At 50.7% G+C, this 11464-nt stretch overlaps 3 protein-coding genes across 5 annotated transcripts in view; 2 read left to right on the top strand and 1 right to left on the bottom strand.

Moving 5' to 3' along the window:
• UTP4 (UTP4 small subunit processome component) overlaps nt 1–170 on the bottom strand; it is a 30594-nt gene extending 30424 nt beyond the window's left edge. Inside the window, exon 1 of one of the 2 annotated variants that reach the window (XM_055145698.1) lies at nt 33–170. The gene's annotated coding sequence lies outside the window, so the exon portion shown is untranslated. The remainder of the gene's footprint in view (nt 1–32) is intronic. The other variant, XM_055145699.1, reaches the window with a different exon arrangement.
• Nucleotides 114–9652, top strand: CHTF8 (chromosome transmission fidelity factor 8). Of its 2 annotated transcripts, none has more exons than XM_055145704.1 (4): nt 114–217; nt 8615–8672; nt 8930–9047; nt 9428–9652. In XM_055145704.1, the coding sequence occupies exons 2-4, from the start codon at nt 8650–8652 to the stop codon at nt 9650–9652; spliced, it is 366 nt and encodes a 121-aa protein (XP_055001679.1). In that variant the 5' UTR covers nt 114–217; nt 8615–8649. The 2 variants fall into 2 exon arrangements, with proteins under 2 accessions (XP_055001679.1, XP_055001680.1); XM_055145705.1 differs by lacking the exon at nt 114–217 and adding an exon at nt 441–536.
• Nucleotides 9649–11280, top strand: DERPC (DERPC proline and glycine rich nuclear protein). Its single transcript, XM_012932962.2, has one exon. The coding sequence runs from the start codon at nt 9649–9651 to the stop codon at nt 11266–11268; it is 1620 nt and encodes a 539-aa protein (XP_012788416.1). The 3' UTR covers nt 11269–11280.
• Nucleotides 11281–11464: the final 184 nt, after the last annotated feature.

The raw sequence follows: 11464 nt of genomic DNA on the forward strand, positions 1-11464 counted from the left end.
CCGACGCCGCCCGCTCCCTGGACCCGACTCACCCGCGGCCGGGCGCTCGCTCCCCGCTCCGGCCCCACGTGCGCGCGCTCGCTTGCTCTGCCCCGGAAGCGCTCGCGGCGCCGGCCGGAAGTGCGCAGGCAGTGCTCGCGGCGGCGGCGACGGCGGCGGGAGGTTCGGTTGTCGCCCGTTGGCCGCGCGGCGCCGCGCTCGGCGGCCGCCATTGCAGGTCAGGCCGCGGGCGGGGGGCGCGGGGGGCCGCGGGGAGCGAGGGCCGGGCTGGGGCGAGGCGGCGGGCCAGGGCGCGGGGGGCCGGGGCCGCCGGGTGCGGAGGCGGCGGCGCGGCGCGGGCCGCCAGGAGCATGGCGAGCGCAGGGGCGGGGAGCGGCGGGCGGGCGCGCGGGGGAGGGGCGGCCCCGAGGCCCCCGGGCGCGCGGGGCGGGGAATGCTGGGGGCAGGAAGCCGCGCGGAGACGGAAGGAGGCGGGAAGGAAGGGGCGCGCGCGGGGCGGAGCGGAGCGGGAGCCGGGCGGAGGCCGGAACCTCGAGGTAGGTGCGGGCCGGGGCGCCTCGCGGGTCGGGGCGCGGGAAGCCCCGCGGGAGCCCGGGGAGGTGCGGTGGGAGGGGCCGCTGGGGACGGTGGTGGCGGGGAGGCTGGGGGGCCGCTGGGCGCGGGGAGGCGGGGGCGCTGGGGGGCTCGCGGAGAGCGATCCCGGGTTCTTTGTGGGCGGAGTGAGAGCCGAGAGGCGCCGGGTGGGGTCCCGAGGAGCGCGGAGCGCTTGGGGCAGGCGGGGGCATGGGGGAGCGATCCGGAGCATGCGGGCGGTGGGGGAACGTTCAGGGAGTCCTCTCGGGGACGAGGGTGCGTGGGGGGGGGATTAACGGTTTGATCGCGCATCCCCCCAACCCACGGGGGGCGGGGAGGGCGGGCGCGGGTGTGGAGAAAGGCGGTTTAAAGGCGCTTTTCCTCGGGAGGTTAGGAAGGGGGGCTCCGGAGCTTGGATTCCGCGGTCCTAGCGGAAAGTGGGGGGTGGGGGTGATGCGGGGGGGTGGGGGTGCCGGGGGGTGGGGGTGCGGGGGGGTGGCACCCCGGAGAGTGGGCGGGACGAGAAATAGGAAGTGTGTGTAGCGGCTGCTGAGGGGCCGGGCGGGGGCCGGCTGGGAGGAGGATCCGGGATGGAGGGGGAGCCCCTCTAGCTGGGCTCGGAAGCGGGGTGGAGGGGCCGGGGGCCGGCAGGGTGCCCGAGTGAGGAGGACGAGGAAGGGTTGAGATGGGGCTGCAGAGTAGCAGAAGATGGAGAAAACTGATCGACCGAAGCCATCTTTTCCACCCATTGTCTACAAATCCCAGTAATCGATTCCCTCCACCACGGGAATCCTAAAATGTGTTGGGAAAGAACCACGTGTACGCATAGTACTCACACGTTTTCGAACACACCCCTCACTAATGAAAAGTTTGGAAGCATTCAGTTCCACTTGGCCCTCCAGAGCCTGTTTTGGAGGGGAGCGAGCGACCTGCTTCAGAAACAGGCTTTTAGCAACTGAATAGTAGCGACCAGATGCCCTTTGAAACTTAGACCAGCCCTTCCAGTCACAACCACAGTTACACTGCCAATAAAAATTACCTGCATCCAGTTGTGTATAAAACTTGCCTGTATTGTTCATTTGGTGGAAAGGCACATAGAGAAATCATTGTCACCCTTAGAGGAAAAGCCCCTCCAGAATCCAAGCAGTTTGGTGAAACCTGCCGTCCTTAAATTGTTCTCCCATTGTGTAGACTTAATTTTATTCCGACCACCTACTTTCTGTAAGATTTTTTTTTTTGTCGACTGCACATTAAAATAGTAATTATGCAGGATAGTAGTAAGATGTTCTATTGGGCATAATAAACTAAAGAAATGTCTTGTTCCAGTAACCTATAGCTTAATGCTATAGGTTTGCTATGCCTAGGCAGTGTGTGGAGGACTTGTCAATACTACCCTCAATTCTCAACACTTTAAGATAGGTTCTTTTTGTTCAGGATGAGGGAACAAAGAGGTTCAGTTATCTTTGCTACACAGAATTAGTGGTGGAATCAAAAAATTCAGTTCTGACATAGTTTCCCTGTTCCTTGAGCCTCAGGTCCCTGGGACTAATTAAGAGGTCAGTAAATGCTAACTGATGGTTTAGCAATTTGCTAACATTCTATGTCTTTTTTTTTTTTAAATGAAAAGCAACTTTTAAAGTGAATAAAAGTTAAAGTCTGTAGTCTGTTTTGGTTTTTTGTTTTTTAAAGAGCTTAAAATACAAAAGGGTTTTAATAAATTTGTAAAACATTTTTAAAAAATCAAAGTTAGGTTAAACCATTGAGTCAGTGAAAATTTTATGTCCCTTTTACCACGTTTCTACCATTTATTATTTTGGGGGGCAGTTACCATTACAAAGATCATTGCTCACACTATGAGTTTGGGAACCAAGGAATAAAATAGTTAAAATTTTGTGGGAGAAGGAAATAATTTAGTCTCAATTTAGTATCAGTGTATTCTACCCTCTACCAGAACAGAGGCTTAGAGTAAAATTTTGACTCGGGGGTGCCATTAATCTCTCGAGGTTTTCAGAAACCTAAATCTTATCAATTGAATGTGATAAGAAGGTTTTGTTTTTAATTACTCTACAATGTCACTTGGGAGAAAGTTGCATCTTCCATGAAGCTCCCCAGCCATGCAGAGTGAGGTAGGAATCGGATGGTTGCAAGAGAGGCCAGATTGTAGTGGAGCCAGGGCTCCCTTCCCAGCTCTGCTGACAGTGCCTCCTGTCTCTGAAATCATTGTCAGAGGGATTGCTTTTTACACCTCCATTGTTTGCATATGAAAATGCAACATGTCTGTGCATTGATTTTTGTAGTCTACTACTTTTATGTGTTTGTTGTTTCTAGAAGTCTTTTTGCCAGTCTTTAGGGTGTTCTGTGTATAAAAATCTGGGTTAGTGTAGCTAAAGAGAGAGTACGGCGGTTAAGGTTTTTGCCTTATATACACCCAACTCTGGTTCTATCCCCGCATCCCATATGGTACCCCAAGCACTACCAGGAGTAACTCCTGAGTGCAGAGCCAGGAGTAACTCCTGAGCATCGCTGGGTGTGACCCAAAAACTTAAGAAACAGGTGAATATTCAAAAAGTTTAGCCTTTTTAACGTTAAAAAGGGAGAATTGAAGTGTAGTGTGAAGAATTTTTTTGTAGTGTGAAGATAGTGCTTCACCTGGATTTTTCTCCCTTAAATTATGGAACATTGATTTTTTTCCCCAGGTTTTTCATTTTAATACTACAAAAAAGAGAAAGAAGCCAGTAACAATTAAGGTGCATTTCAGATTGGTCGGATTATAACCAAACTTTGGGGTTTGATTTAGGTTCCCCTTCCAGGTTGGGAGTAGCTCTGAGGGTTATTGGTTCCTTTGCGGCCCTGGTTTGTTCAGGAGTCTTGCAGCCATCTAGAGCACCCGTTGAGAAACACCAGTGTCTTGAACAAGGACCTCCAGACTGGCTCTAGGTTTCAGGTTAGGAATATTTAGGGCGGACTTAGCTAAGTAGCAGTGCTAAAGATGGGGGAAGAACTCCACCTTTTACTTATTTCAGCACAAGAATTAGCTGGACTGGGGAGGTGGTCTGAAGGCTGGGGTATCTGCCTTGCAGGTAGGAGACCCAGGTTCCATCCCTGGTGCTGCAGGGTCCCCCCCAGAGCATTCCCAGGCGAGGCCCCAGAACAAAAACTCCTCTACTGAGCTGTTATTTGGCGACATAAGGAATATAAGGCTTATTCAGTTAGTTGGTTTAGCTATGTGAAGATCCAGGAGTTCTGAGTAGGAAAAATGCCCCTCCCTTTATGACATGAAATAATTGCAGGGAGAAGAGGTCTGTTTTCTCTATACCTTCTCTCACCTCTCCAAGTCCACACTCTAGCTGTGGCATGAGGGACTTCACTCTGAAAATAGAATGCATTTAAACATCTTGATAAATGTGAGGCCATCCCCATTGTGGATGAGGGGGTCATGAAGTGCCGGGGCTCCAACCCAGGGCCCCACCGGGCTTGTGCTGTACTGCTTACGCCAAGTAACATTGCAGAAATTTCTCCCTGGCTCTGCAGTTAGAGTATCGACTTGCAATTATTCTAACCAAAGGAAGTTAGTTGGTCCTAGCCAAATCCAAATTAGACTCTTGGGAGTTTTCTTTTAATATTTTAATTTGAGGTTTAAAGCTACAACTACACAAGCAAAATTTCAGCACACATAGAAATTGCTTTAGTTGTCTTAAATGTTGGAAGGACTTAAGACTGAAAATACAGAAAATTATATTGCAGTGTGTATTATCACTATTGGGAACTGACTTGCACCCATACTTCTTTCTCTGCTCTCCTACTAATGCTACCTCAAGGGGACAGGGTCAGGTTGGACCTCACCCTTCTGTCATTTTCACAGCTTCATGCTCAGTGGGGTACTTACGCTATCCTCCTTCAGGTATGCCATCAGTGAAGTACCCAGAACATCTACCTGACCCCTGCTCTTGAGAACAGTTCTTAGAACGGTAATCCCAGGGAGCAAGAAAAGGCCCAGAGATAGTTCAAGTGTAGAGCACAGTTCTGTGAGGTCCCGAGTTCAGTCCCTGACTACCTTCCATATGGCCCCCACCCACTCTCCCAAAACGGCCCACATCCCTGACTTTTATTTAGAAAAGTAATAGGATTCGGGCTGGAGCGATAGCACAGCGAGTAGGGCATTTGCCTTGCACATGGCCAACATGGGTTTGATTCCCAGGATCCCATGTCCCCTGAGCACCGCCAGGAGTAATGCCCGAGTGCATGAACCAGGAGTGACCCCTGTGCATCGCCAGTTGTGACCCAAAAAGAAAAAAAGGCAATAGGATTCAGATTTAGTCACTAAAATCGATTTCAGAGTTCACTAAAGGACTGCCTTTGCCTTCATTTCTACTTGGTTAATGTGTCCTCATGTCTACAAATGCGACTAGGTCAGTCTGTGGGCTCCTCTGGCCTAGACCAGACATCCCTTACCTCTATGATCTCCTGCCTCCTTTAAAAAATAAAAAAGCTCAGTAGTCTGGATATTAACCCTTTACTGGGGGCAGGGGCTGTCCTGGCTATTCTTGGCCAACTGGGCTGTTAGTTCAGTGCTAGGCCCAAGGAGGATGTGATGCTGTTAGAGTGAGCAGGGCCAGTGATGTGCAGGCCACCCTGGCAGTCTGGGCCTTCAGGGGCTGCACCGAGGTACCGTCCAATGGGGTCAACCCCATAGAAGCCTATGCCTCAACCACTGCACTCTGTCCAGCCCCTGGAAATTTCCCTTTAAGGAAACAGTGCCCCCACCAATTATACTGGAGGCTGTTACTGCCCCTCTGAGTTGGTCAGGTGCCCTCCAGGGGGCACTCACCTTGGAAAAGGCAGATGTAGACTGTAGCACTTGTAAATGTGTCTGCAGCATGGAAGGAAGTGAGTCTAGCAAAAATGCTCCTAACCTGATGGAAGAGCGGACGAGGAAGATGATGAGTGAGGTTGTATGCTTTAGACTCTTTTTGGTGGTGGGGGGGATTATTTGGGTCAGACTTAGTTCTGGCTCAGTGCTCAGGGAAACTCCTGTAATGCTCTGGGGACCCTAATTGGTGCCAGAGATCTAACTGGGGTCTGTCATGGACCAGGAAACCACTTCATCACTGTGCTCTCTCTGGCCCAGGAGTTTGGTTTGCAGGGGCCACAGCTGGCAGTACTGTAGAGCAACACCTTGTGTTATACTTGGACATCACTATTTAAGGATGGGCTGGAGTGATAGCATAGTGGGAGGGCGTTTGCCTTGCACCTGACAGACCTGGGTTCAATTCCTCCGCCCCTCGGAGAGCCCGGCAAGCTACCGAGTGTATCGCACCCGCACGGCAGAGCCTGGCAAGCTACCCGTGGCGTATTCGATATGCCAAAAACAGTAACCACAAGTCCCACAATGGAGACGTTACTGGCGCCCGCTCGAGCAAATTGATGAGATGTCAACGGGATGACAGTGACAGTGATACAGTGAGGCTTTTTGAGTCATGAATATACTTACCTTTGTGATTACAGTCCATTGTAACTTTTAAAATGCTGATTTATGGTGTTTGGGGGAAAGCGGGGTGTACCTGTCACTGTTCATGCCAGTGCCCGCCAGAGGACACTTCTGGCTGTGCCCCAGGGACTGAGTGTTGGGGATCAAATCTTGTGCTCTTGCGTGCAGCGTGTGTTCCAGCCCTTGAGCTCTCCCTGGGGCAGTAGGATCTTTAAGGCATCTTGCATTCGTTTATTTGGCCTTCCACATTAGCTATGAATCAGATAAGGTAGGTTGCCCCACAACCATTAAGGGACTTGTTAAGAATTACAGGCTAGAACCTGAATTTAGGCTTTTGGTGTTTTGTTTGGTGTTGTGGGGGCATGTCCGTCTGTGCCCTGAGCTTATTGCAGGCTCTGCTCAGGCGTCACTCCTGGTGGAACTCTGGGAGCATATGTGGTGCTAGGACTTGAACTGGGGTAGGCCATGTGCTAAGCAAGCACCTTCCGTGCTTGGCTATCTCTGCAGCTTGCTAGGTCTGTGGTTTTGAATTGTTAATTTCTCCAGGAAACCATAGTTTATATATATAATTTTTTTTTAACGGGAATCACTCAGACTGCATCTTCCCTCTCTCACTTTTCCAAGGAAGAGAAGTTTTTGTATTTTAGTTTTATTTTAATTTTTGTTTGGGCTTGTTTGGGACCACAGCTGGCAGTGCTCAAGGCTACTCCTGGCTCTCTGCTCAGGACTCTGCAGTGCTGGAGACAGTACTTGGGCTTTGTACCTGCGAAGCATATGCTCTGCCCGTTGAGTGATGCCTCTGGATCCCAGAAGGGATTAAAGTGCTTTTAATGGGCCACATTTTCTGTCAGGATATCTCCACCCTCCTCCCTGGCACTTCCTGTTCTCAGGTGGGGCGACAATAAGACATTGGCTTTCCTGAGAATGGCCTCTTGATGCCTTTGCTCTCCCTGGCACTTAGTTTTCTTCTCTGGAAGGGTATTCAGTACGAGTGGAGCTAAAATGCACATGAACTCAACCCTCATGACTCCCACTCGCTGGCTACATGTGCCATGTACAAGCAAGACTGGGTCTGTCTCAGTCTTGCTGCAAAGTGAAAATGAACCCCATGTCAGATAGTTTGCACAGTGGCTGAGATACCACTCGTGTATATGATTCCTGGTAAGAAATCTCAGCTGTGGGGCCAGAGCAATGGGCTAGCAGATAGGGCTTTTGCCTTGCCTGTGGCTGACCACATTCTATCCCTGGCATCCCATATGGTCCCCTGAGCACACCAGGAATAATCCCTCAGCATGGCTAGATGTGGCCTCCAAACAAACAAAAAATTAGCTGCTGCTGATATAAGAATTTAAAGTCCAGTGAATCCACCAACTTCATATTTCCATATGCTTGTTTGGGGCTCAAGCATAGATAGAACTGCCATCTGCCTCCAGGGGCCCAGGCTGCTGGCAACATATTTTACCCTGGAGAGTACTGTATCAAGAAAGAAGCTGGTTTAACTTTCTAATGAGTGTTTGCTAAGCTTGAGCGCAGTTATACCTGTTAAGTCTCTGAGGTACAGTTGGCAAACACTGGACTGACATCCCTCCACTAAGTTCTGTCTATTCACTGGAAGGATTTAGCCAGAAATCCTCATCCCTGTGGATCTATCCTGCCCAGAAAGAAAATTCTCTTAAGCCATACTTAGAGAATGTGGCAAGTTTGCCACCAGGTGGTGCTGTTGTATAAGATAAGAGTTCATTTAGTTTCATGTGAAAGATAAGTGGACCTTTCGAATGAGATTCATCAACTAAAATCTCAAATTTGAAGGACTTTCACAGATTTTTTGGTTTGAGAGCCTTTGAACTTTAAAATGTAATCAAAGTAGTAAGCTTGAAGGTTTTTTTTTTCCCCTATACATGGAGTGGTGCTCAGGGGTTATTCCTGACACTACACTCAGGAGTTATTTCTGGTGGTGCTCAGGAGACCATCTGGGATTCTAGGGATCACATGTCGGCTTTGAAGGAGGCAGGTGCCCTAACCACTATACTGTCCAGTCCCTGCTTGAAAGTTTCTATTATCAGGGAAAATATAAAAACATTCCTTGTTTGTTTGTTTTTTTTTTTAGAGCTATTCAGAGTAGGAAATGGAATATCCTTGAGAATGGCAAATTACAGTGGTCAAGAATAAATTTCTTGGGTTCAGATTCTGACTAGTATGCATTTACCCCTGTTAACTTTCCATACTATAGCTGACTTGTAATCTTCCTCAGGGTCAGTTAAGCACAGTATCAGTTTAGCAGATTTCCGGCCAGGCTCCAATGGTAGAGCACACACCCCTAATCCAGCCCGTGTGTAGGGTCTGGAATTGGATCCACAGCGTTGCTATGTATGGATCAGATTAGTCTTGATGTGTCGTAGGTATTATTAGGGAAATGAACAAATGAAATGTATTTAGAAATTAATGTACTTAAAAATTAATTTGAAATTAATGTACTTAGGAAGGTGCCCAGCACACTGTGCTAAATATTAGTTGTTATTATTCTAAATCACTTTTTTTTTTCCAACCCCACAGCTTAATTTCAGTTGCTTTTTAAAGACGGAAAGCTGATGGTGCAAATTGTTATTTCCAGGTAAGTACATTTTGTGACATATTTAGCTTGAGTATTAGATCGATATAGATTTGGCATTTTTCTGGAAGACTTGGGGGTCCTAGGTTTATCTTGCACAAATTCTTGTATGTCAGTCTCTAGTTTAGTGCCCAGCACTACCTAATCCCCCCAAGAACTTGTGCCCATCTGAGTGCCCTTTGGACCTTGAATGGTGGTGTAGGACACTATTCATCCTTCACCCCTCAAAAATATTGTAACCGCCAGCCCTTTGCTTGCAGTGCTGGGGCTGGAGGCCTGGCAGAATGGGTGCTGCTGGAGCTACAGGGGGAGATCGAGGCTCGCTACAGCACTGGATTAGCTGGAAACCTCCTGGGAGACCTACATTACACCACTGAGGTGAGGGGGCTTTTCTTTCCCAGCCTAATGCCTCAGGAAAGCAAGCTACACCAAGGTGGTGCTCCCAGGGCCCCAGAATGAGGACTGCCCTCAGGTTTGTTGTTCAAGGTCTAGCTAGTCTGCTGAGCTATCTGCTTGTTCTTCCCCCATCTTTGCAGGAACAGGGAACTTTAACTTTGGAGAACCTGGAAGAACCATTTTGATAAGTGACAATTCTCCTGGGGGCTAGGAAGAGTGAAAAGGGCACAGGGGCGGGTTGACAGTGGTGTAGCCAGACCAGGGAGCGGAGGTGCCACAGCGCTGCCGAGGGCAGCTTTACGGCACCGGAGGGGTCTGACCTTGCCCTGAACCTCAGGCATCTTGTTCTTGTTCCGCCAAAGGGAATACCTGTGCTGATTGTGGGGCATCACATCCTGTATGGGAAAATCATCCACCTGGAGAAACCTTTTGCTGTCCTTGTCAAACACACTGCTACGGAGCAGGACTGTGAGGAACTTGGCTGCAGTACTGGCACCCGGTACCTGGTGACAGCCCTCATCAAAAACAAGATCCTTTTCAAAACTCGCCCCAAGCCCATTATCACTAACGTCCCCAAGAAAGTATGAAAGAACCCCGGATTTTCCCTAGAGAGCGGCCAACTCCTTGGACTCGTGCTCCCCTGCCACCTCGAGGACGGCTCGACAGTTCCCTGGGACCACAGGGGGGTCCTGGTCTGAACACTGGCCACCCACTGGGCATGAACTCGGATCCCTTCCTTATGGCAGCCGGTTCCCTTGGTGGAAATCTGGCCCCGTTTCCACGGAACCCATCTGCTTTTCCAAGTTCATCAAGCGCGCTAGCTTCAAATTCAGCACCTTTCTCTGCTGGGGCTCGAGACCCAGGCATGGCTGCTTTTCCCAGAGGAATGCATTCTGCCGGCACGGGCACGGGGTCTTTCTCACGGCCAGGTGGCCTCCTGGGTCCCGGCCCAGGGTCGGCGCTGAATCCTAGAGCCGGGGCTCTTCAAGGCCCAGGACCTATGTCTAATCAGAGACTAGGGGGTCTCTCAGGGCCAGGGCCTATGTCTAACCCAAGATCGGGTGGTCTCCTGGGTGCTGGGCCCGACCCTAGAAGTGGGGGTCCCATGGGCCCTGGATCAGGACCCAACTTGAGATCCGGTGGCATGTTGAGTTCTGGGAACGGCCCTCCCAATGCTCGGCCTGTTGGTCTGGGTCCTGGACCAAATCCTAATATGAGATCAGGCTTTGGTGGTACAAACCCTGCCCCAAGGTCAGGTATGTTTCCAGGCCCAGGTCTTGGACCCACCCCAAGGGCAGGTGGCTTGGGCCCAGGCCTCGGGCCCAACCCCAGGGGAGGTGGCCTGGGCCCAGGCCCTAATCTGGACAACAGAGCGGGTGGCCTCTTGGGCACAGGGTCTGGTCTTAACTTGAGAATGACTGGCCCTCAGGGCCTGGATCTCGCCCCAATTCTGAGAGCAGCAGGTCTTTTAGGAGCAAATTCGGCTTCTTTCTCACAGGCTTCTGGAAACATGGGCACAAACCCATCCTCCATGGCAAGAGTACCGGGTCCCATAGGCCCAAACTCTGGGCCTGGTTCTCGGGGAATGGGCCTTTCAGGGCCAAATCCATCTCCCATGTCAAGGGCTCCTGGCCCCATGGCTCCTAACTCAGCTCATTTCTCCAGGCCAACTGGCCCGATGGGAATAAATGCGAATCCCTTTCCAAGAGGGACAGGTCCAGGGGGACTGAACCCAAGTACCTTCTCGCAGTCTTCTGGATCATTGGCTTCAAACCCAGCTACTTTCCAAAGGTCTACTGGCCTCCAGGGCTCCAGTTCAGCAATGTTCCCAAGAGCTTCTGGGCCAATAGGCCCTAGTCCAGCTAATTTCACAAGGGCCACTGGCTTACAAGGTCCAAGTCCAGCTACCTTCCCAAGGTCTAGTGGCCCACTGGGCCCTGGTCAAGTTACTTTCCCCAGGTCAGCTCCTGGGCCCCTGGGCTCTACTGCAGGCCCAATGGGTATGAACCCTTCTCCTTTTGCAAGACCAACTGGGTCCATGGGTCTCAACCAGACTTCCTTCCCGAGGATGAATGGCCCTGTAGGGAAGACTATGGTCCCGTTTCCTAGAGTGGGGGGCCTCCCTGGCACAAACCCGGCTGCGTTCTCCAGACCAGGGGGTGCAATGTCTGCAATGTATCCAAATGGAATGTTACCCCCTTAAACAGCATTTCCTCTCCAGGACCACCATGTTTTCTAGGCACCGTGGTTCTGGGCAGGGATTGTGTTTTAGGTAAAGAATAGATATGGAGCTACAGTCTGAAGTACATAGGTGGGGTTCAGGTTCAGATGAGCCATCTTTTTCCTCTGCTTTCTTGACTCAAAGTGAAATGTTATTTGTGGGACATGGACTAGGGCAA

Source organism: Sorex araneus, chromosome 8 (genome assembly GCF_027595985.1).
Source record: "Sorex araneus isolate mSorAra2 chromosome 8, mSorAra2.pri, whole genome shotgun sequence".
In the NCBI taxonomy this organism is placed as follows: Eukaryota; Metazoa; Chordata; class Mammalia; order Eulipotyphla; family Soricidae; genus Sorex; species Sorex araneus.

Excerpts from the sequence above, each read along its gene's own strand:
- CHTF8 (XM_055145704.1), top strand. The coding sequence starts at position 8,650 with ATGGTGCAAATTGTTATTTCCAG. Across the intron at positions 8,673-8,929 it reads GTGCAAATTGTTATTTCCAG|TGCTGGGGCTGGAGGCCTGG; the intron begins GTAAGTACATTT and ends CTTTGCTTGCAG. Across the intron at positions 9,048-9,427 it reads ACCTACATTACACCACTGAG|GGAATACCTGTGCTGATTGT; the intron begins GTGAGGGGGCTT and ends GTTCCGCCAAAG.
- DERPC (XM_012932962.2), top strand. The coding sequence starts at position 9,649 with ATGAAAGAACCCCGGATTTTCCCTAGAGAGCGGCCAACTCCTTGGACT.